The 26,095-nt window shown below is 44.3% G+C and overlaps 1 protein-coding gene across 3 annotated transcripts in view; it reads right to left on the bottom strand.

Annotated features, from left to right (window-relative positions):
- ABCA4 (ATP binding cassette subfamily A member 4) overlaps nucleotides 1–26,095 on the bottom strand; it is a 1,046,570-nt gene that overhangs the window by 88,428 nt on the left and 932,047 nt on the right. For all 3 annotated transcript variants that reach the window (XM_069231419.1, XM_069231421.1, XM_069231420.1), the window contains 3 exons: nucleotides 24,304–24,473; nucleotides 22,472–22,649; nucleotides 11,164–11,279 (listed from right to left, as the gene is read on the bottom strand). In XM_069231419.1, coding sequence (XP_069087520.1) covers nucleotides 11,164–11,279; nucleotides 22,472–22,649; nucleotides 24,304–24,473 — 464 coding nt within the window. The remainder of the gene's footprint in view (nucleotides 1–11,163; nucleotides 11,280–22,471; nucleotides 22,650–24,303; nucleotides 24,474–26,095) is intronic.

Genomic DNA, 26,095 nt, shown 5'->3' with positions numbered 1-26,095 from the left:
ACCTGTAATAAGAAATATCTCACTCGTCACCAATATTAAATTATTACAGGGAGGTAGTGATGCAGCCACGCTTCAGTCTCTTTTGGATTATGGTATCTACCGGGGCTCGTAGCTCTCCAGAAAGTCTCAACATGCACCTGACTTGGTGCAGTGTTCTTTGCAGAGGCGCAGAGCATGCAAGTTGTGTTGACCTAAGCCCCATGCTTCCTGTGCCCACTGGTGAGTCAGCAGGCCAGAGACTTTTATGACTGCAGAAGTCGAAGGCCAAATAACGGCTGCTCGGAGCATTGTTTAGAAGTGGGTCCAAATCAGCACTCAGTCTGCAACTAACTACACGACAGCTACAGGAGCGCTGGTTGAAATAAAGCTTACAGTGTGGCTGTCTACTCCTGTGCGATACTTTCTCACAAGTCGATTAGCTGCTCTGTGAAAAAAGGTACGTTTTTCATGCTGCATAGTTTTTTTGCTTCCTCTCTACTTGGCCCAGATCGGGTAGGAGGCATGATGTGAAAAGAGAGAGGAGCACACCGACTTTATGTCTTTTCTTGCTCCTTGGATGAAACTGCAGAGCTATCATCCACGGAAAGGAGAAAGGTTGGCTCTTCAGAAGGGTTTTATGAGCCCTGGAAAATTCATTGGGGTATGTGACACTAAGCTTTAAACAGTCAAATTTGTCAGGACTCACTCAACGTAGACAGTCACATGATTCTAGATAGGCAGAGGGGACAAAGAGAAGCCCATTTATTATAGGGAATAACAAATCCCAAACTACAAAACATGGTTATTACAAGTCACATCAGATTTCACTGACCTTGTAAACGCCTTGTGCCTCCATATAGTCAGAGACCTCTACGGTGATTTGCAATGTCCTTAAAATGTACAACTAGGGGAACTTTTTGTCATGTAGTATGATTTTGAGCAACACTTGTACATTGCAGACCAAGGCACATGGCCAGTGGAGCATTTTAGTAGAAAACATATGATATTAAAATAAAATAAACACATAATGGTGGAAGGTGGGAAGTGGGAGATGCCTTTATTAGTTAAGGCAGATCTTGAAACTGTGGGCTTACTGACAAACACTCACACTAAAGAAATTATGTGTGTGGTGCTCCAGAACGTGACATAGGGTCATATGTAGTAGTTTCTGGATTGTAAATACTAGCTGCAGTTTGCAACCAGTAAAGAGTTTCAAGAACTGACCTATGAACTAATAGTTTGGCTGTTTAAAATCAGAATCGTAGTGAGTTGAAATCTGACCTGCTCTACCTAATGATGTATGCTGTAAATTGCAACTCACTATCACCTTCATTACGAGTTTGGCTGTCCCACCATGGCACTGCCAAACTTGCGAGCAGAACGCCTCCACAATGACGGTGGAGCCCCCCCCCCCCCCCCCCCTAGCGCATTACAACGTTCCAGCCAGGCTAACTGCCGGTAACACTGCAATATGCCTTCCCACCGGTTAGTCCGGCGGGAGCAGTGCTATGAGATAATACTCAGCTCCCTTAAAGGAGCTGAGTGCTATCTTGCAGCATACAGGGGGCCGACCAGCATCCTCGGAATGCGCACTGTCTGCAAAGCAGACAGTGTGCTTTCCGATGGCGCTGGGCAGGGAGGGCCTGCACTGCCTATGCTATGGGCAGTGCAGGGGCCTCCCTGTGGAAACTGCCCCACCATGAAAAGGCCTGTGGAGAAAAGGTTGTAATCAGTCAGGCGGCGAAGAGTTCAGCGCCCCCCTGGCTGACTACAGCTAAGACTGCAGTCATCCAATTGGGAGCAATGTTCCTGGCAGGGATGGTGGTCCCGCCAGGTTCATAATTGGGCAGTCGGACTGCCTGGAGTGCGGCGGTCCGACCGTCAACACGAGAGTGGCGGTCCTCGGACTGCAATTCACATAGCATTCTGTCTTGTAAATGTCTTCATGCTTCTCCATAGTCACAGATGTCACTATAAATAGATGAGCCACTGTAAGTTCAAGCTAGATGCCTGCCTCTGGCTCAGCTTGAAGTCCTTTAGAAGCCTCGAGCTCAAAACAAGCCCAGCGTTTAAAGGAGGCGATGTGACCTTCTTGCTACAGCTGCTGACCACATAACATGGAAAACCAGGATCAAATCTCCCTGTGCTGGAAAAAACCCACATAGCTAGTCTGTGACAAAGCATTGCCGTTTTATACCATAAAGGGATACTTATTAAGTGGCAGAACTGCATAGTGTGAAACTGGAACATCTGGGATTCATCCTGGCTTCCCTGAACTGTGTGCAAGCACTTTATTTCACCAAACCACCTTTTTTATTATTACATGCAAGAGCACCTTCAAATATGTGAGTTCAGGCATGTGCGGTGTGCACAAATCAATCATTTTTTCATAGACTGCATGTGTAATAGGACCTAGCCCGGATGTGGGTACACATGAACCCTACTTCCCTTAGTTCACTAATATCATTGTGATCAGGATGGGGTCAGCAATGTTTTTCAGTCATGTTTAAAAACTATCACTTTTAACAAATACTTCACAAAGCACTGATATATTGTGATATGCTAAAGTGAAACACTTTTGAATGTTACAGAAATACACTTTTGGGACTATTGAAGAAACATTACCATTTTGCAACATGATCTTTGCTGCATGATTCACATGACAAATATTTTAAGAGTGTAGCTTGGCTGTGCCACTATGACTCTGAAACATGAACATGAAAGGGTGGTCACTCTACTGGTTGTCACAGTTTGGTGGTCACATTTCTACATAATGTAAGGAAGCACATTATTGTAAATGGTGTACTGCAATGCATACAAATAAAGTGCATCGATAGATATAACGTTTTATGTAAGCTATACATAATCATTGTTTGAAGTTATGTTAGGTGCAATGTTTTAGAAGTATTATTTTATATAATCATTTTGTACTTTTACTACAGAATTAATTTAATCTGGAAGTATACTCTGTTTTCATTAACTTGGCTGGAGTGAAGGCCACATACATTTAGTTAACTTTCAACGTGGAGCTCTTTGAATGTTTTCTTTCCCAGCTGCAGGTGTTAGGATCCGAAAAGTTAACAAGGAGCCCATTGTGTGTGAGGGATAAGAAAGCCTGAGATGAGCGGTGCAAGGATGAGAAGCGTATCTTGGAAGTTGGCAGCTGTAACTCTTTTGAAATCATTGGGAACGGGAGTGCACCAAGGTCGGATGTGCGAGGCTTCTGAAGTTGTATATCCTAATTAAATTAATTGGAAGTTTTGTTTTTCAACAAGAAGTTTCGAAATGTGATGTCATTACTCATGGAGAAACAAAGACTTAAAAGAGTAGTTTAGTTGGCCAGAGACTCAGACACTCTCTGCCCCTTGTTCACAGTGGACCTTTCTGATATACAGACCTCATACTTTCAATGTGGCTTTATTCCACGTTTCCTCTCTTGAACAGAATCTTCTACTGAAATTCTGTTACTAACCTTTCTCAGGTAGCCTTTTAGTATTAGGAAAATAGAGGAACTAGATTCAATGGTTAGGCAGGAGAACTTAATATCAGAATCCAGACACCAAGTACTTTTCTTGATTTTCTGCATTGTTGCTATTGAAGTTTTGGTCTTTAATATGTTGCTGTGATTTAATATTGTATAACGTCTTAACTTTCCATTGGTGATATTGTATCTTTATGCTGTGGTTTTGAGACTCAAGTATGTGACTTTGGCTTTGAGTCTGTAAGAAAACCCGTTGAAACTTTAATTGGACTCTGAGGTTTAATGTGTGACCATTGAGCTGCAATGAAATTGAATTTGAATGACTGGTAAAACTATCTCTTCATCTGTCGGAACAGAGAGGAAAAGACCCATTGGACCCGACATGAAAAAATAGGGCCCCAGGCTCCATCACCTGCATAGGACCTTAGAGAAAGACCTGATCCTTGCTTGGTTCTAGCTCGACTCTCCCTCGACTGTCATCTGCTACTGCTCGGCAGACCCCGGCAACACTTTATGGACCAAATATAAGCCCTCACGACAGCCTTGTTTTTCAGGTCCAGCCACATTCTAGTAGCTGCTAATTTTAACTTCTAACTTCAGGACAGGGCCAATCCCCCATCCTCCTCCCCCTTCGTGCCCCCCCCCCCCCCCAATGCTAATTGAAATTGCACATATTTTAAGCACAAAAAAACAGGCAAATTATGCATTTGATCCAAAATACATTTTGTCAGTCATCGACATGAATGGACAGTGTCCACAAGGGCATATTTAATATATAAACGTCATGTAATAAGGTGGTGGGTGACTGGTTCAAGCTGAAAATATCTTGGCTATGGCAGAAGTTAGTTTTCCTGCAAGATATTCTCTTCTTGCAAAATGACTTAAAATAGGCACGCTGCGTAAAACAAGGATTAAGGGAGATTTCAATTATTAAATATGTTATTCTTCAGAACTAAAGCTTGTGTGTAAAAAATGTAATTAAAAAAAAAAATTATATAGCGCAAACTGTCACCAAAAGGTATTGGAATAATTTACATAAGCACCAATCGCATTACACAAGGTCGCATTTATTTTTAGGCACGGGGAGATTAAGTGATTTGCCCAAAATTATAAAATGTTGAGCCGACACCGGGACTTGAATCTGGTTGCTCCTTGTCAAAGTCGGCAGCTCTGGCTGTAACACCACATTCAGGGAACAAGCTCTGCTCTTTAAATGCCAGTACATAGTAGTGTTGTACAGTGGGTATTGTTTCAATAGGAAAACGAAATGGACAGACGCAGGCTATAAGACTTGTTTTCTCAGAAGAAAAAAAAAACTATTTGTCTCTTCCCCTCACGTGCCTGAGACTATCTATGACCTACAGCCATACCATTGCAGCTCAGGTGGTATGGGAATCTTTAAAAAAATGACTCCTGTAACTCAAGAGCTCCACAAGAATCTTAGTGTTGCTTAGTGCTGTTCCCCTATTCCTCCTATTGTTCCTCATTACATGATATTAACTAGGTACCTTGTCCAGACTCCTGGAGGTATCGTCAGGCTGACATCAATACTTGGTACGAACCCCGTCACTAGCGCATCTGTTGCTTAATATGGCGCTGCCTGTGGTCTTTCTATGGCTCTGTTTACAACACAACGATAGTTTGAAGCCTGTGCAACAATTCTGTATTCAATTACTTGCTTTGTTAATGCTACAAGTCAATGTTTGCTGCTCTGGCGTAATCTTGCATTATTTCCGCACTTTGCGTGTTTCTTGCCTTCTTATTTGGTTTTTTGTTTACAATCTGCCCACGTCTCCTGCAGTTTCTGTGACCTCCGGTTTCAATTTATGATAATCTTGGTATTCACATTGTTCTGCTATCATGCGTTGTATTACATCTTTCTTTTCTGGCTTCCTGGAAGGTATTAAGGAAAGAAGCCATTCAACTCAATGTCAGGTGTTGTTTAAACACTGTTGCTAGCCCTCTGTCATGGTTTTTGATAAAATCAAAATATTATAACCGGATGGGACCGGGTGATGGAGTCAGTCAAAGTATTGTCTGACAACAAGACACATTAGCAGAAGTAGATCTAAAAAGGGGGTGGGGGGAGTTGGGGGTCATGAGATTGAAAATATCCTCCTTGTGTTTAATAGCGGCAACAGCATTCAAAAACAGGGATTTAATTTTTTTTGTGTGGATGTTCTTGTGTAGGGAATTTTTAGTGCTATTACAGGATCCAACTACATCAGCTGAAGTACTGATTGCTAAGATTTGGTACCAAGATTTATTGCCTAATTTCGATATGGAACAATACCCAAGGAAATTAGTAGCTTATTGTAGGTTCAAGTATTTGGCCACAAGAATGCCACATGCAATGTGACTACAGCCCTGCATAGTGATCCTTGGTAAAGGAGGCAGCCTGTCCTAGTGCACAATATAATTATGACACTCATCACCTATCAGTACATTGCTGGACCTGAGAAGACTCCACTTGAAGAAGAAAGCCTTGCTGGGAGAAGAAGACTCACTCCAGGTCTCAAGCACTCCAGGCTCCTGCTGCCAACAACTGGAACTGCTCTCCAGGGGTCAATTGACTAGCCTCCTGTTTGCCTGCTTCCTAGACACAAAAAGCCAGAAGGACTCCTGACTCCAGGACAGCTCATCTAATCATAGAAAAATGGACAATGCAGGAGATCTGGCTGGAGAAAGACCTGGTGCCTAAAAGCCTGTTCTGAGGAGCTGGATGCTGTAGCAGAAGGTACTTTACCAGCAGTAGGCAAGGGGGCAATAGTGTCATCTTTCATGACACTATTGACGTACTCTGCAGGAGTAGCACCAGAATACTGGCGCTACTCCTGCAGAGTATATAGGGCCCCATTATAAAGAAGGCCCCTTTTAATGCCTGCTCTTGAGGGAGTATTTAAAAAACAAATTTGGCACCACTGCCAAAAACAAAATACACTGCACAAAAAATGTACACAGGTCTATCAAAACAAGAATATTAAATCAGTCTTAAAGGGGGTTGTCTCTCTACTGTTTAGAAGTTCCTTTATCCAGTATGAAAACCCCCACCCTCTCCTAGGTGGCTTGCTTCATCAAAGGGACCTTTCCTCACACCAAACCCAAAAGTTGCTGGTGTGGGCTACAGCTCCTTCCAAGAAGGGAGGAGCTCTTTTTTATGATGTTGAAGGTCCTATGGGTGCGATGGGAACTGTTGGTGTGGATGAGGTAAGCAGAGTAGGGTAAGGGCAAGTGCAACAAACAGGACAGGCTAAAACATTCTGAAACCTTTCTGGTGAAGAAATGAAAGTTGTTCATCAACTTCACTCAGAAACATGTGTTGTCATAAAACCAGCAAACAAGGGAGGGGTAATTGTTATTCTTGATGCTGGGACCTATGAAGCTGAATGTCTGAGACAACGCAATGATTCTAGATACTATCAACCACTGAGACAAGCCCCAAAACCAAGACTTCCGAAGTTGATTAAAAGAAATTGGTAGAAAGAGGCAGGGATGCAGAATGGATCATGCCAAGTTAGGCAGAATTCCTGATCACTGAAAAACCAAGGATTCATTACTCCTAAATTCTCTGAAAAGTACACAAACTTCAACAACCACCGCCTGGAAGGCTCATAGTATCTGGTCCAGGTTCTTTACTTGAACCACTTTCCCAATTCACAGACTGCTTTCTTTGACCTATGTTTACCAATATGTCTTCTTACTTGTGAGACACTAAACATGTTCTAAACATTTTGAAAGAAGGACCCTTTGATGTGAGGAGAACTATTTTGTGAGTTTAGATGTCAAATCACTACGCACCAGTATTTAGAAGAATGAAACATTGAAGACATTAGAGGCTCTATGACAAAAACAACCATGCGATGACAATCGCTCCCACTTCCTTCTTAATGGAGTGTGCCACTTTAGCTATGAAAAATAATTTATTTCTATTCCAAAACCAAATCTACTGCTAAACCACAGGGATTTCGATGGGCAGCACAATTGCCCCAAGTGGGGGCTATCTATGTATGCACCATTTAGAATGCACACACATCTTGTCCAGATCACAACCCCTATCAAGTACATCTCACTGAGGAAAATATATATTGACGATGTGCTGGTGATTTGGAAAAGAAGTTCAGAACAAATTCTGAAATTCATACAATGGCTAAACACCAGGAATAATCACATAAGATTCACTAGTGAATATTGCACGGCTACTCTCTCCCTTTTAGACCTGCTTAAGTACCCCAAAACAATTACACCCAGTTGGAACTATATAGAAAACCTATGTGATGGAACTTCTGTATACCAGCTTTCATCCAAGAGCATACAGGATAATCTGCCTGTTGGCCAGTTTATTACAATTCAAAGGAATTGCTCAGAAATGGAAAACTTATAGGCATATTTATAAGACCCTAGCGCCACCTTTCTCCACATTAACGTAATTTATTTTGACGTTAATGTGGCCCAACGAGGCCAAAATCCCTGCACCTTATTTACAGAGTGGTTCAATGCATGCATTGCGCCACTCTAACCCTTTGCGCTACGTTATGCCTGTGCCAGGCATAATGTATGCGGAGGGGGCATTCCCCCATTAGGGGAGCCAGAAAAATGGTGTAATGGAATCTATGAGATTTTCTTATGCCATTTTTTATGCCACTTTTAACGCCTGCTCAAGAGCAGGCATTAAAAGGGGAATTCCATTCTTTATAATGGGGCCCTATGCACTCTGCAGGAGTAGCGCCAATATTTTGGCACTACTACTGCAGAATACATCAATAGTGTCATGAAAGATGACACTATTGTCCCCTACCCTGGGCCATGGTGTGCCGTATTTGAAATACAGAGCACACATGGTGGCGGTAGGGGGGTGTTTAGGGGCGCAGGGAAAGTGGCACTGCACTCGGTGGAGCGCCACTTTCCATAAATCTGCCCCTTAGAAACATGCTACTGAACATTGTTAAAGCTTGAGCCAAAGACCTAACCTCCACACTTGGTTCACAAAGCTGCAAAAAGGATAACCACAGAGATGTTCTCATAAAAAATCATCATAGATCTATCTCAGACAGATTAGGATGTGTAAACACCTTTAGCCATTTGGCATCAACGATCAAAAAGGCAGTCATAAACAGCTGCCATATTCTTAATAAAGGTGACATGGATATGGAGATACCAATGTTTCCTATAAGTGGAGCAGAAACCTCAAAGACATGGTAGTGCCTACTAGACCTAAGAAAATTGACAGATGTAACAAAGCTGCCCTCTGGGCCCTTCAAAAGCCAAAATACCATTTTCCATGTGGCTCATGCTCAGTATGTCATGACCCTCAACAAGACATGGAAGTTACCCAGGGACTAACAACTCCATGGGTACTTAAACTCCACACCAACTGCAATAATAGTGATGTCATTTACCTAATTCAATGTCCTTGCAACCTTTGCTATGTAGGGATGACAACTCCTAAATTCAAGTCAAGAATTACACAAGATTGAGGCACTATCAGATGTACATGCATCAACACAAAAATGTTGCAACATTTCTTGACACTTAACCATGACCTATGTTTGACAGTAATAGATAAACCACAATATTCTTCATAGATATGTGATTTGGAAAGCAAGATTTTAGGGCTCAATAATGATATTCGTAGGACTAATTTGCCATGACTCCAGCAATCTCGACAGTGGAAAACTCAATAAGAGATCGCAACACAATTGTTACTTTTAACCACACCTTCTGATGATCGCATTTTTTATTGGGATTGACACTTTTTTACCATGTATTTATATTTGAAAAAACTTTTTTATCGTATCTATGTTTGTTATAATTTTTTACGTTTTTTTTTACCTTTCCAATTTTTGAGCAAAAATACAAACAATGTAAAATAGGTCTTCAGACTCAGCTCAAAATACACCACTCACTATGGTTTCAGTCTTCAAAACCGATGGCACAACAAAGTACACCGATATTACAAATGTCCCTGAACACTAGGACCACAGCGGAACACACAGAAAGAGGAGAACGCCTCTCAGGATTGTTTTTGTGCGGAAAGGTGCCCCTTCCTGCACAAAACAATCCTGCATTTAATGCAGGCACCTTTATTTCACAATTGTTGGTACTGATTGAACTTAACACATATTCTGCTAATGATTACCTGCTGCTTATGCTTTTGCTACCAGGGTCTGAGCAGAAATTCTCTCTGTCTTTTGACTTAATCAGATTGTGTTTTAATGCGCTGGTAGGCGTTACACCCTCCCAAAGAAATAACCCATTCTTTGATAGGAATAATGAAAGTTTGAAAATTTGGGAATAGGTAAATGATTCACTCATTAAAATGATTTTAGGAAATAACAACACCAAGTACACTAGTTACACTTAAAGCAAACATTCTCAATGTCTGGGATGTAAAAGACTAAACCATACAAATACAAGTGGAGCTGCTTTGTTTGAAGGAGGTATATTCAGAATGCCACCAGCAGTTACATTATGAACAGCCAGAAGTAGAAGTCTCACACTAAAGATGGCAGGTGCTGTGTTACCCATTTGGATAATGCAGCAGTGAAAAGGGGTATCCAATGCATCCTGTCGCTCTTCATGCATCCACTGGCGCATCTGTTAGTGGACAGAGACACGAACAGAAAAATTTGTTGTAGGAACTCAAATGTGCTTTGGCTATCACTTTGTATTGTGTCCCCTAAAGGACATGCAAATGCAGCCTTCATGTTCTCTGCACTATGGCCCTCATTCTGACCTTGGCGGGCGGCGGAGGCCGCCCGCCAAAGTCCCGCCGTCAGATTACCGTTCCGCGGTCGAAAGACCGCGGCGGTAATTCTGACTTTCCCGCTGGGCTGGCGGGCGGTCGCCTTCAGACCGCCCGCCAGCCCAGCGGGAAAGAGGCTTCCACGATGAAGCCGGCTCGGAATCGAGCCGGCGGAGTGGAAGCTGTGCGACGGGTGCAGTTGCACCCGTCGCGTATTTCACTGTCTGCGCAGCAGACAGTGAAATACATGTAGGGGCCCTCTTACGGGGGCCCCTGCAATGCCCATGCCAGTGGCATGGGCACTGCAGGGGCCCCCAGGGGCCCCGCGACCCCCCCTACCGCCATCCGGATCCCAGCGGTCGGACCGCCGGGATCTGGATGGCGGTAGGGGGGGTCGGAATCCCCGCGGCGGTGCAGCAAGCTGCGCCGCCGTGGAGGATTCAATGGGGCGGCGGTACACTGGCGGGAGCCCGCCAGTGGTGCCGGTCCGACCGCGGCTTTACCGCCGCGGTCGGAATCCCCATTGGAGCACCGCCGGCCTGTCGGCGGTGCTCCCGCGGTCCTCCGCCCTGGCGGTCAAAGACCGCCAGGGTCAGAATGAGGGCCTATATCTGTTGTGATAATGGTTGGGAGGAGATTCCCTGGTTATGTGACATCACCCCTTATACCTTTTGCAGCTTTGACTGTTAATTCATCAGGTTTCATTTCTGAGGACCATGCACAGGAGGTTCAAAGTGCACATCAGCAGAGCAGAAGTGTAGGATATCAGTAGAGCTCCATTTGGACGTAGTTTGTTCATGGAATTCTGTAAAGGTGCAGGGGAAACTGCACTTACTTTTTACACATACACCACTGTAGTTGTAAGCGACAAGGGTTGGTTCCAAACCCAAATAATTTGGGGCTCTTTGAATAAATTGCGTCTATTACACATAAATTATTAGCTCAGTCAGTAGGTACTCACCCATAGAGAAAGAGTAATATGATAAACGCTGGGAGGTTGTTTGAAGAAGTGTAAGCTTTCTTGTTAAATCCGACGAATATAGCTACAACCATAATAGCACTCACAGAATAATTTGCCTGGTAAAAAAATAAATACAAGAAAACTATTATTTCATTATAAATTGCTATTGTATGATGCAATCATTTCTGCAAATACCCAGAAATACTTTAGAAATATATCAGTCTCTTAGCCACACACAGAAAATATAGCGGCTGTGCACGGATGAGGCATTTATAGCCTGGAATGCACAATCGATTGTTACTAATTAAACCTTCTTTGCAAAAATTAAACCGCATCTTCCAACCACTACATTTCAACCTCACATCAAAGGAGGTGAAACCTCTCTGAAATAACAAATCCTCTTCAACCTCAAGACTGCCGCCACACATTTTGAAAATAGGTCCATTTTACCCTCCTTAATTTGCTGCATATGGATTCCTTTTGAGGCTTGTCTTCTTAACAGACGTGATGTAATGACGTGAAAAACAGCCTTAGGAAGGCGCACTGAGGGAGGGGCATGGCTTTGCCCACATGTTGATCTTCTTCTCAACAAGTTTTGATTGACCAGAAGCAGTGCTTTGCCACTAAAAAATGAGTGCTTGTATTGCACTTTTTGCCTTGTGGGAAACCTTGTGCTCATTACAATGGACCTGAGTTGGTTATAGTGACAAGTCAGTGATCAAGGCTGATCTTTATATTATGAAACGTTACAACAAATGCAGAAGGTCTAACGTTTTCATTATGAAAATAACATGCTAAGCTCAGTAGACCTTCAAAGATTGTATTGTCTTTTAAGGCCTGTAGACAGGTATTTCATTACATAGAATCTCACAAATTACTGTAATATGCAGGAACCCTGGTGTTGGCTATACCGTCTAATAAACCTTTAGACTATATAGTTTGCACCATGACATTCCTTGTTGGTGTATAATTTTTTTCTAATTGCAATTGTGCAGATATTTATAGTTTTATGACTTGATTCCTGAGAGTTACCTTGAGGAAAAGTTTATACTTTTTCAGTAGGTCCAGGTTGACTATGATGAAGCCAATGGTAAAGGCTAAAGGCTTCATTGGTTGACTAGGAATCTTTGTCAGATGCCATGGGTCAGACCTCTCAAATGGGACACTGATTCTCACAGAAATCCATAGTAGGCAAGGGTACTTGGTTAAACCCTCTAACAAAACGTGAGATAGAAGATGCCCACCGAGATAATCCCTGCTAGGCCATTGTGTGAGGAGTTGCAGGTTGTTTTTTTCATCTGTAATTTTGATCATATTTTTGCGACATGGCAATATTCTAGATGTTTACTTTGTGGAAAGCTTATGCTCAATACTGTAAGACTGAGTTGGTTATGGTGACAAATCAATAAAGGGCTATGGGCCAAAGTGGTCCAAATGGAAAATGTATTCAGATGCCATAGGTTTGAACATCGGGACAAAAACAGTAGACATAAACTACTGATTGTGAAAAGCAATGGTAATCCAACTGGCCTTTGTTACACTGTGTTAAAGCCTGTAGACATGTATTTTATTAAATTGAATCTCACAGATTATCCAACAAGGATTTAATGCTGAGTATGTCCTCTGACAAACAATGGGTGTAAAAGATGTCCACTGCCATACGTTTTGTTAGGTCCTCTTAAAAGGGACTGCTTGTTTTTGCCAAATACATTTGGGCACATATTTGTAACTGTATGACTGTAAGCCTGAAAGCTTCCTGGGGGATAAGGGCATGCTCAATAAACGAGGCCTGGGATAATTTAGTTGACAAGTCAATAGTAAAGACCACAGGCCTCATTGTTTAATTTAGGGACATTATGTCAAATGCAACGGGCATATGAAGAGTTGTTATAAATAATGTAGGCCTGAAATACTTCTTATGAAAATAATATGTTAAAGTTAATAGCCCTTTTGCATGGTTATTACAATGTGTTAATTTCTGCTGCAGGTATTTTGTTACGTGGACTTTGACAATGGCTTTGGCAGATTACTACAGCAGGTAAGGGTTTTGGTGTTAGTTACTTGCTCCCATAAACCCTATTGGCAGAAGATGTGCAATGTGAGGCTAATTATTAGGCCCCCTTAGAAGAGGTTCTATATTGTTTCATAAATTGTAATTTTGTACATATCTGTAAATAAGTGTAAGTGTTTGATGGCGGCCTTGTAGACAAGACTATGCATAATGCATTAGGTTTGAGAAGGTGATGTGACAAGCCAATGATAAGGGCTACAGCCCTATTGGTTCATTGGGAAAAGGTATATCATATGCCAGTGGTATGTTCTGTTTAGTAGGAAAGGTTCTGACAGCACGAAAAATTGCTAGCATTACTGTGAAAAGCATATGTTAAAGCCAATTGGCTTTCAAGGGTGGATCTCTATAACTCTGTGTATACACTATACAGAATGCTACTCCAAGATGGCGATCCACTGCTATTGTTGTGTAGCCATTTTGGTTATACCTCCATGCACGTTATTTTAACACACTAGGCCGCTGTGCACTTTAACCTAGATATATTTTATTCAGCTTCATCTTATTATCGTTACAATAACCATTTTTACGGTCTTGTTTTATTTTCTGTTTATCTAACTGTTTTTGCCTAGGCCAGCACTCTGTTCTCAAACAAGACATTCTTTATCGCTCTGTGCTTCTTCCAAGGCTACAGCACGGTACATTGCAGGTGAACGTGGTAGAAGTTTAGTCTCTAACATTCGTAGAAAACACACATCCTTACGTAGGGACATTTTCTCAGAACATCAGCTATGTTATTATAAAAACACTTTCCATGTCCCTTACACGTGAGAGGGAGATTCCAGCCAGGGAACCACGACTGTAAGCTGATTGCTGAATGCTTCGCTACAGATGCTAACGCAGACCGCAGGCCATTGCTCAGGTATGGGGGTTGATGTCTTCCCAGGGGAACCTGAAGGGCAGATTTAGAGCTTAACATGCTGTGCTCAATCATGACCTAGGTAGGGATTAGTCCATTGATTATAGTGACAATATGATAGCGTTGTTTTTATGCTTCACTCTTCTCGTAAATAATTTTATTCTGTCATGTTGTGTCATCCTGGTTATTGCAGCTCACGCTTTGATATCTACAATGCAGTTGTTTTATTAAACTCATTATTGAAACATATACTGCTTCTGTTTGTCATTTATATATGAGACTGAATTGTAAATGAGAGAACCGGATGAGACCTGAGTGACAACGACTTCCCTGAGAAGCCAAGTATGTCATGCGCTCGGCTGCACAGTCACCACTACCCTTGGGTAGAGATGAGGCACTGCTAGTTAGCCAGTGCAAAACCTGGATTGGAGCGACAGAGGTCACCCGCAGTGGGTCAGACTTAGGCCCGTATTTATACTTTTCGACGCACAACTGCGCCAACGCAGTTGTGCGTCAAAAAATCTAACGCCGGCTAACGCCATTCTGAAGCGCCATGCGGGCACCGTATTTATTCAATGACGTTAGCCGGCGTTAGCCGGCGGAGCTGCCTGGTGTGCATGAAAAAAAATGACATACACCAGGCAGAGCCGGCGTAGGGGAATATGGAGCTTGGGCGCCAAAAAATGGGGCAAGTCAGGCTGAGGCAAAATTTTCGCCTCAACCCGATTTGCCCCATTTTTTTTTACTCCCAACCCCCATTGAAATGACTCCTGTCTTAGCAAAGACAGGAGTCATGCCCCCTTGCCCAATGGCCATGCCCAGGGGACTTCTGTCCCCTGGGCATGGTCATTGGGCATAGTGGCATGTAGGGGGGCACAAATCAGGACCCCCTATGCCACAAAAAAAAAAAAAAAAATGACTTCCCTGAACTTACCTTATGTTCCCTGGGATGGGTCCCTCCATCCTTAGGCGTCCTCCTGGGGTGGGCAAGGGTGACAGGGGGTGTCCCTGGGGGCATGGGAGGGCACCTCTGGGCTCCTTCCGAGCCCACAGGTCCCTTAACGCCTGCCCTGACCAGGCGCTAAAAAACGACGCAAAAGCGGCTGGACGTCATTTTTTTTTAACCACCCACTCCCGGGCGTCATTTTTGCCCGGGAGTGTAAATACGGCGCACATGCCTCGGAGTCAATTTTTTTAGACGGGAATGCCTACCTTGCATATCATTAACACAAAGTAGGTGTCCAAGCTAAAAAATGATGCAAACTCCATGGACTTTGGCGCTAGACGCGTCTAACGCCAGAGTATAAATATGGAGTTCGGTTTGCGTCGAATTTGTGTAAAAAAAAACAACGCAAATCCGGCGCAAACGGAGTATAAATATGCCCCTTAGTCTCTCACACCGCAGGCGATTCTGCCGCTCAAAATCCAGTAGTCTTATTAGAATAATGAGATCCTACGCGACACTATGTTCCATTTATTTTTACTTTTTTTTAAACACATTTTATTAGTTTATTGAAAGAGAACTCTCGGAAAGCTCATAGGTCAGTCAATGCACAGTAGTCCAACTTTAGTTATCAGTAACAGAATACAAGACAAGAGCCCATCCCAGGTAACCCCAACACCCCTAATCCCTCCCCAGTTCACCCCAGAATCCCTCCCTCCCCTTGTACAGCACAGATCAATAACATGCTTCCTAGTACCTAGCCCCCTCCTCAGAACAGCTAGCTCGTCCTTTGGATGACAAACCCCAATCTGAGTGCGTTCCCGTAATTACCCTCCTGCCCCTCCCTTATGTAGATCTAGTCGGCGAGTTAGGAGGGGGGATACCATTTGTTTGAATTCCTCAACTAATGTCGCCCATGCCCTGGTCCCATCTGAGCGGCAACCATTTCGCAGGACCTCCAAGGTCAACGTTTCCCCTTCATAATCTGCCCGCTTAGGAGTTCCTTGCGTCACGCTAGTACCTGAGAGTCCCAAGGAGATTTCCAACGATGGGTAATTTCCCACTTGGCCAATATGAATCCTAGGTCCATGAATTTGCTGGATATTTTAGTTTTAGGGGTATGCGGGAAGTCACTAAAGAGACAGTAGGCTGGGTCTCTAGGTACGTCTCTGTCAACCAATGTCGAGAGGGAGCCAACTATTTCCTGCCAGTAGTGAAGAAGTTGTGAACAACTTCAAAGCATATAAAGTAAATTTGCCCCCACTTGGCCACATTTTGGACATTTAATATCAGTCACCGTAAGCATTCTGTTCAACCTATGAGGGATTAAGTAAGCTCTGTGTATAATGTAAACATTTATTAATTTGAATCTGGCATTGCACAATATTTTGGGCACTCTCTCCAGCACAACATCCCATCTGTCATCTGTAAAGTATTTGCCGATATCCGCCTCCCATTTCTGTCCTATGTTTGCTAAAGGCCGTTGGGTATCATTAGTTACCCTACGGTACACGCATGTGACAGTCTTCAACGTGCCCACTGCTGTGGCTATCTACGTGCAGCCAGAGTGAGTGAGTGGTTCTGCCCAGCCCGTCCCCCTATAGTGGCCACAAGGGCCCCGTGTATCAGGAAATGTTGAGGGTGTAAGTGAAACTCGGTCTCCAATTTGATGCATGAGAGTAACACCCGTCCCTGAACAAATCCCCCACTGTGTGCCTCCTCCTGCCTCTTTAAGTTGATATAGACCTTGCCAATTATTTGTTGTGTAGGAGGGCAGTTAAATAGTCAAGGGAGAGCTCAGAAGAATATAAGTGTTTGGTTCTGGTTCTCAGCAGGTATCTACACCAACAATAAGCTACTACCGCCTGCTCCCTTGTCACGCTTTGTGTTGGATCCCTGGAGCTGAATTAGCCGAGGCCCAGCCGGTGTACTAAGCAGCATGTCAGAAGGCAGGTTCTGCCGGCTCCTCATCCATTACGTAAAGTTTTACAACTGTGCAGCTATGTAGTAGGCTTCTAAATTCAGTGCTGCCAGCCCATGGATTTTAATGGGCAATGCGGTAAAATAATAGAGAAGTCGAGGCAGCATAACCATTTTCAACAGTGCCACCCTCCCCATCACTGATAAAGAAAGCGTGCTCCAAAAGTCCATGGTTCACTTCAGGAAACCTGTCGCCCATCCGATACTGCCTTCTATGACATCGGAGGCAGTGTGATAAACCCTCACCCCCAAATATGTAATACAATGCGATTCCCAATGTAAAGAGTCCAACCCTGCAGGAGGGGGCACACCCTAGCGGTCCCGGAACACGCTGTTTTTTGTCCAGTTAACCCTAAGACCCGATATGTCACCAGTGGTTTGCAGTAACCGCTGGGCACCCTGTAGGTCTTTCCTACTGTCCTGCAGGAACAACAGAAGGTCATCTGTGTATAGCGCAATATGTTGAGATACAGACATCACCTGGGTGCCCCGGTAATCTTCTCCTCAGCGGGTGCCACGTTCTATCTCATAGCTTGGCGATATATGTTTGCCAGTCCTAACTCTTGCGCCTGAGGCCGCGTAAAGTAGCTGGACCCACTTTAAAAACCCAGTGCCCGGGTGGAAACTTGAGATCACCTCGTCCAAATAATTCAATTCCAGGCTGTCAAAAGCCTTTTTCGATATCTACTGATAATATCCCATCATATGGTGCTGTAGTCTGTGCTTTTTCCAGCAACAACAGCAGTAGATGGATGTTCAGCGCTGTGTTGCGGCCCAGGATGAAGCCTGATTAATCCCTATGTATCAGCTGAGGCATATGGTGTAGTAAACTGGAGGCAAGTATTCTACTAAAAAGTTTGTAGTCTGCATTCAGGATTGACAGTGGACGATAGGCCCTTATGTCGTGAGGTTGCTTCCCGGGTTTTAGCAGAGGTACCATTAGGGCTTCTCTGGTGGTGGATGGAAGGACCTTCAACAGCCTGGCCTCGTTGTACATTTTCACTAATTTAGGTGCCTATTGCTCTACAAAAGAAACATAGAACTCAATCGGTAAGCTCTCCGAACCCAGGGTTTTCCCTTGCGCCATATGCTTAGTGGTTGTTTCACCTCTGGTAGTGTAATCTCCCCACCTAATAGCGCAGCCTCTTCCTGTGGCAATCTAGGAAACTGGAGTGGTGTAAGAAAGGCCTTAATTTCATACGGGGATACTTGAGACTTGCTTTTGTGTAGCATCGTATAGTAGTCATAGAAGGCTCCATTGATATCTGCTTGCGTATTCAGCACAAGCCAGACTCCGTTCGAATCTCCAGTATTGTAGTTTCCCTGGTATTGGGATTCGCTAACCAGGCCAGGAGCCGCCATGCCCTGCCCCTAGATGTATGGGCCGTTATCATATAGTTTCGATGACAATGGAGTCATTCTACTTGCTCCGCTACCTTTTCTTTGGACACTATTAGGGTCTCCAGATCGGCCAGACCCCTCAAGTTATCCAGCTCAATGCAGTTTTGGCAGCCTGAACCTTGCAAAGCAGGGTCTTCTGGACTCCAGTTGATTCAGCTATGTAGCAGCCCCACAGGACCATCTTAAATGCAGCCCATTCCGTACCTCTAGAGTCAGTGGACTCATTGTTCTCCAGGGAGCATTGGGTAATACATGCCCCAATGCACGCCCTAAATGCAGGGTTGGTGAAAGCTTATGGTCTAAATTTCCAGGTAGGGATCGGAGGAGGATCATCACCCCTGCTCAGGCAGAGGAGGACCAGGTTAGTGCCCAAAATAGTCCTGGCAAGATACTCCATGTTATGAATTTTCTGGTGCAAGGGTGGAGTGCACAGAAACGTATCCAACCGCACATGTAAATTGTATATGGGAGAATAGTATGAGTAGTTCCTGACCCTTGGATGTACTGTGCGCCAGGAATTGACCAAATTCCAGTTCTCCCCCCAGGAAATATCCAGGTCTGGATCTCCCACACAGTTAAAATCATACCCAATGAGTACCTCTCCTGTCAAATAGGGGGAGAGCTGTCGAGAAAGGTTTGCAAAGAAACTAGCTTGATTGACATTTGGGGCATAAATATTAATGAGTGCTATGTCCTTCCCATCTAGGCGACCCTTTAAAGCCACATATTGCCCCTTTGGGTCCACCCTAAGGGCTGCGTATTGAAACGGCACCCCAGGCTTGGCCCAAATCAGTACCCCGTGGCATATGCGGAATAAGTCGTATAATACAATTGTCCTCTCCAGCAGAGCTGCAGGGCTAATCCCTCTCTCTCAAGGGTGTGCGTTTCTTGCAGTAAGGCCAGATGGACACCAAGGCGAGACAGGTAGGAAAATATCTTATATCGTTTTGTTAGGGTATGAATTCCTCTCACATTCCAGGGAATTATGTTATAACGTGTGGGAGTAGACATGCTGAAATGTACGATAGAGCAAAGAAGCCCAGAAGGGATGTCGCTGTCCGATTTAGGTAAGATTGGAACCTGACAAATTTGGTCATTTGAAAGAAAGCATCCATCACACTATACACTGCACACTCCCCAAATACCCAAAACAACAATAGAATACCCCAACTCCCCTTCCCCAGGACTGGTTGGGAACCCCCCGTCCAAACCAAAGTAATTGACACCATATGAACGGCATCCTCCACCTCCACAGCTGAGCGGTAGATGGGGACCATGGGCCGGTGCAGCCTGTTGTGCCAACCAATGAGACGCATAGCTGGCTGCGCGGGAGTGGCGGGCCCCTAATCATGTTATCCTGGTACTCAAAGGTGGTCCTCTCTCCACAAGGGACCTCATTGTCCATCTGGATTGTGGGATTGGAGAGTCAGATGCCATTATCCAAGCCTCCCCGTTCCAGTAGCTTCCGGCAGCTGCGACCTCCAAGCCCCCCTGAGAGGTACCCTCAAATGAGCTCATCTGCTGTGTGAGGAGTGAAAATAGGGAGTTCCAGTTCAGAATCTGATAAGGTTGAATGATCTGATTGGGCCGCGACATTAGTTGAAACAGATCCACTGTCCTCTTCCAGCTCCTCCGGTCCACACATTGTGAGACAGGGCTAGCAGACACCCCCGGTTGAAAGTGTGCAACATCCTCAAAGGCCTGACACCGGGCCTGTATCGCTTTTTCAGCCGAGGGGTGTCCCCCTGGGAGCCTCCTCTTCTTACGTTTGGAGAGTTTCGTGTGTGGTGACCTAGAGTCCTAGGTTCCCTGGAAAGCCTGCGCGGGTTGCGCCTCTGCCCATGTTCATGTCTCTTATTAAAGGCATATTAAAGAAAAGAGTGGTGACCTGCGATACAACTCTAAGTTGAGCCGGAAAGCTCATGGCATGGGAAACACCCATTAGCCGGAGTTTTTGTTTTGTTGCAAGGAGCGTGTTTCGCCAGTTTTGGACTTCTTTGGAGTAATCTGGAAATGCCATAATTTTACTATTACCCATCATTATTGCCCCTTTCTTCTGAGCTTGGGCTAGGATGAAGTCCCTGTCTTTATGATGTAGAAGCCTTGAGATAATCACTCGTGGTGGAGCTCCAGGTCTGGGAGGGCAAGGAGGGACACTATGGGCTCGTTCCAGGGCAAACAATGGGGAAAGTCCCATTGGCGCAAGTTCTTTCTTTATCGGGGACTACAAAAAAGCAACCATATCATGGCCCTCTGAGTTTTCAGGGATTCCCAAAATACATATAGGCCCTCATTCCAACCCACGGAAGCACCGCCAACAGGCTGGCGGTGCTTCCAGGGCCATTCGGACCGCGGCAGTAAAGTCGCGGTCAGAAAAGGGGAACCAGCGGTTTCCCGCCGGTTTTCCCCTGGCCCAGGGAATCCTCCATGGCGGCGCTGCTTGCAGCGCCGCCATGGGGATTCCGACCCCCTTCCCGCCAGCCTGTTTCTGGCGGTTTACACCGCGAGAACCAGGATGGCGGGAACGGGTGTCGTGGGGCCCCCTAACAGGGCCCCATGAAGATTTTCACTGTCTGCTTTGCAGACAGTGAAAATCGCGACGGGTGCTACTGCACCCGTCGCACCCCTGCAACACCGCCGGCTCCATTCGGAGCCGGCTTCTATGTTGCAGGGGCTTTCCCGCTGGGCCGGCGGGCGGCCTTTTGGCGGTCGCCCGCCGGCCCAGCGGGAAAGCCAGAATGGCATCCGCGGTCTCCTGACCGCGGAGCGCCATTTGGCGGTGACCGCATGGCGGGCGGTGACCGCCGCCCGCCGTGGTCAGAATGACCGCCATAGTGTTCCTTCTGGAGTGATTTTCCGTGTCCTTGGCTCGTTGTTCACGCAATCTAACTTTATCCTCTATGAAGATAGTCTTGCTTGCGCCTCCGTTATGTTGTCTGGGACCTCTGCAAATTCCCTCTCCACTGTTGTGACCATCTCGGATAGTTGACAATGGTCATCTTTTAGTAACCCAAACTCTGCTCCCAGGGTGCAAATCTTTGTTTCTAGTGCTTCACAGGTTGCTGTTATCGCCTGAAGTATATCTCTAAGCGCCGGGCCCTCCGAACCCATTGAGAGGTCGTCTGCAATTGACAATGCAACAGGCCCTGGGGGCGGACCAGCGCAATCCACCCATTGTCTCTCCACTCCGATTCATTGGCCGGGGCCCTTGGACGATTATCGCCCCCAGGTCGTCCCTCATTGGCTGTCCTATGCCCACACTCCCGGTGGGCCGCGGTCCGCTCGGCGCGTGACCGCTGATGAAAGCGGTCTTATGTGCGCCCCAAGAAGCGCCATCGGTTCTGGTTACTCCGGGGGGGGGGGGATCCCGACAGGATCACCGCGCCGTTTTGGGTGTGGGCGCCCACAGGATTATAGTTGGTGACAAGCGGGCCACGGAAGGGCAGAGTATTACACATCTGCTCTCTCTGCCATCTTGGCAACGCCCCAATTTATTTTTACTTATTTTATAACATGGCTGCCACAATTAACTAGTTGCATTTTTTCTGCATTTGTTCTTTTAATTTAGCTTGCATATGCCTGTTTAGTTTGTGCATGCATTTCATTGTGGCTGGTGGGACAGTGAGTGAAAATAAGAATAAGTAAGATAGTGGATATATGCATGAGTGTAAGGAAGAGTGACAGAGTCCATGCATGATGAGGGATTTAGGGCCTGATTTAGATTTCGCTGGATGGGTAACTCTGTCACAAGGTGACGGATATCTTGTCCTCAGAAATATAAATCCCATAGGAAATAATGGGATTTATATTTCGGCAGACGGGATTAAATCCCATAGGATATAATGGGATTTATATTTCGGCAGACGGGACACCGTTAGGACGGAGTAACCCGTCTGCTGAAATCTAAATCAAGCCCTTAGCCCTAAACTCAACAGTGAATACAGCGGCCTTTCAATTATGAGACAGCGCCAGAGGCATTGCCAACAGTTGTTAATTACACATGCAGTCAGCTTATGGGCTGGTTCAGTCTAAATATCAAAAGTAATTTTGTACTTACAATGTCCCATGCAAAGTTGCTCAGCCAGTAAACGGTGGGAGTAACACCACTGACAAACTGGAGATGCTTAGCATTGGAAACCCTTTCCTGGATCAGATATAGGACAAAACTGGCAGGAATGAAAGACATGGCGAAAATAACACAGATGGCAACCACCACATCCACTGAAGTAGTCAACCTAAAGAATGATACAAACAGGAGTTTACAAACAATGCACATCCCTTTCAACAAAACAAGTGACACTGAGATTGCAAAATACCATTCGATTTACATGAAAGTATTGTCTTGTAAAATCTGATCTTGGGCTTCAATATTTAAGGCGTGTGGGTTGATTGTCAGGGCAATTATCAACAGATTGCTTCGATTTTTTATCATATTCAGATATTCAACTTTCAAATATATTAAACTCATACCTCATTTTAAATTTTGAGCTAGATTATTTGGATTCATTTTGACAGATAACTTTATTTGGGTACTTTGAGGAGTGGCAACACATCGCTTTAGGGCCATATCTCTGCACTTTCCCCTATAATACAGCTCTCTAACACTTCTCAGATTTGTATATCAGTTTTGGGTCTCTTAATATCATGCCAATCAAAATAAACGGTTTAGTTTGCTGCTTTGAGTAACATTGTGCCAAAGTGGCAAACCTTGTTTGCCATGAATTCTACTTCAGCAAATTCAGAAGTAAGTCACATCTAAATAAAAAGTAAGATAAGATACATATAGAAAACAGTTTGTGAATTTGACACATTATGACCACTGCATTTGGTCACCTTCACTCAAAGACTTGAAACATAGCTCGTCATATGCAGAGTGCAAAAAAGGGACAGGGATGGGGGCAAAGATGGCTTGGCCCTTCAGTTTGTGTAGTCTAACAGAATACATTTTCACGAAATGCAAGATGAGTGTGTTTTTCAGTTCTTAACATCGATGTCAGTCATCTGTCGGCTTGATCCTTTCCGGTGGAATCACAAATCAATCTTATTGGGTTTGGTTGAGCGTATGTGGGTAACTGGACAGCTATGGAAGTGCTCAGGAGTTAGTTCTAGTCGATTGTACTTGTATTCTGAAGCTGTAATTGGTATCTACTGATTCCAATTGATATTTCTATTTAACTTGTATTAAAACATTGGGTATTGGGAGCTTTACTGAAAGACAGCAATCTATTGACAACTGAATGGCTGATACTGGCCTTCTGCTGAAAAATGTCAATCTTTCTCTTTCTGTTTTTCCCTGTTCATATTAAACAACTCCACCCTCAAGGGTCAAGGAGAAGAAGGTTAATGACTTGTGCAGTGGGCCATAATGTTATAGAATGTCTCATATTATTCCACTTAATATATATAGTTCAATGCCCAAAACCCAGATTCCCAAAAGAAACATAGTGAATGCCTATAATATTAGTAACACTGATTCTTTGATATGGTATATTCTAAACACATACTCCAATTGCTTCCATACACCACATGGAAGATTGCCCATCCATGGATAGAAGAGCAACATTTTCTAACCTTACAGTTTTTCGCAATCCTCATATTGAGCAATCATAGGCATGTACAGTGGCTCTCAGGGAGACTTGTAAACAAGTTAGGTTTATTTGGCGGTGCCCTCAAAATATATTCCATAACTGTTCAATTGAAATTCAAGCCACAATTCCAACTTTTATTCCTGGTTAACTTGGTTTTTGTATGTGTGTAATGGGTTTGATCTGTTAATCTCCAAATAATCATGATATCCCTATTATAATAATCATGCTCAGCCTATTGGGAGCCCTATCTCAAGCAGATGGAGTACTCATCATTCACTATGGATATATGTTCCAAACGTACACTGTGACTTCTGAAAGCTGGTCTTTGGTGAGGTTGAGTGGATGATTCATGGTCGTGATCCCAAATTCTTCTGAGGGCTGCCCATCTCTGAGGTTTACTCTCAGAATGGCATTGCTGGCAACATTAATAAAAATGGGCAGTGCATGCCAGCCCTTGTTATTAAACCACACCTAGAACAAGAAAAACACAGAAAGAATGTCATTAGACAAAATGTGATATCTGTAAAGCTCTATGATGAGGAGGTAGAAATTCTGCAAAAACCTCTGGCCAGACAAACCTGAGACACACATCCCAAACTATCAAACACCTCCACTAACAGTCATTGAACCCTTGGTTATAGTTCAAATGACCTTTAAGCACAAAATCATTCACACAACAGGCTGAAATACTGAATGTTCAGCTTAAAGAAGTACACTCCTGCACACCAATTAAGGTCACCTAAAGCAACGGATTGTATGGATAAATAGGTGACATCCCTGTACCCTACTCACTAATGCCTACCAGACCATCTGCTACCTCCACCCCTCCCTATCATCTACCTATTCTGTTATTTACAAATACAATCTGTAATTTTTTTATATCAAAAAATGTTTCCAATTATTAATTTAAAATTAATATATTTCAAATTACACAATTCTGATGCATTGATATCAACAAAGTGCTCCATCACCTTCAGTTTGTGTTCCCTCTTCAACAGAGCAGAATAATTAAATAATTTGAAATAAAACAAATTTTTGTCAGAGAAAGAAACACTTCGGCCCAGATTTGCAAGAAATAGCAAAAAACTGTGCTAGAGCAGTTTTGCGACAAAAAAAATGTAACGCCGCACAAAGACATTTCTTAGCGCCATATTTACATATTTACAATGTGCTGCAACATGGCAGTAAGGAAAGCTGAGTGCCACAAAAAATAGTGCTAATCTTTGCGCTATTACCGAAAAAGTGGCGCTAACATGATTTGTGGGACATTTTGTGACGCTAAGTGTAATAGCATCACTTTTTGGCAAAAAGTGTCTGGGAAAAGCCCTCTAAAACGCCAAACAGAAGCCTGCAAGTTGAAAAAAATTGAAAACTCTGGACAGAAGAGACCCCAGAGAGACCACAGTGAGCCAGGTACCAGTCAGAAAGCCCATGCAGAGTCCCAGGAGAAGGGGAAAAGGAAGTGGAAGTGTTGCTTTCGTCAGGAGGAAAATAACATCTTGATCACAGAGGTGACAGAGCACCAACACTAGCAATTTGTCACCTCCAAATTACCTTTAGGTAGGAAGGAGGCCTTTTGGCAGTCCATAGTAGATAAAGTCAACAGTGTGGCAGAGGTCAGAAGAACAGTGGTGTACCGTAAGAATCGCTAGCACAATTTCAAGCACAAAACTAAAGAGAAACTGGCCAGCAACCGAAAGCCAGCACTGCAGACCAGAGGTGGAAGCCCCACACCCCAGAAGCAACTGGGTGAGCTTGAGGAGATGGTGGCAGCAGTCATCCCGGGTGAACTGGTGGAAGGAGTCCAGGGACAGGACAGTGCAGCGGTACAGGAGTAACTCACAAATGCCATAATGGGGAGGCACATTGGAGGCACTGGATGCATGCCAAAGAGTTGCATGGGGGCACACTAATGACTAAACACCAAACGCAAGTAATGTCCACTGACCACCCCCCCATATGCACAGACCACTTCACTACCTTCACACCACTACCTTCACTGTGTCAACCGTACCATCTAGCCATGTCTAACTCACACTGGGCAGCATGTACCAGGCATGTTGCACATGGTGAGCACCAAGGGCTGGGAAAGG

Source organism: Pleurodeles waltl, chromosome 4_2, assembly GCF_031143425.1.
Source record: "Pleurodeles waltl isolate 20211129_DDA chromosome 4_2, aPleWal1.hap1.20221129, whole genome shotgun sequence".
NCBI classification, from domain to species: domain Eukaryota; kingdom Metazoa; phylum Chordata; class Amphibia; order Caudata; family Salamandridae; genus Pleurodeles; species Pleurodeles waltl.
Note: the sequence above shows the minus strand (reverse complement) of the source record. Positions and strands in the feature narration are given on the sequence as shown.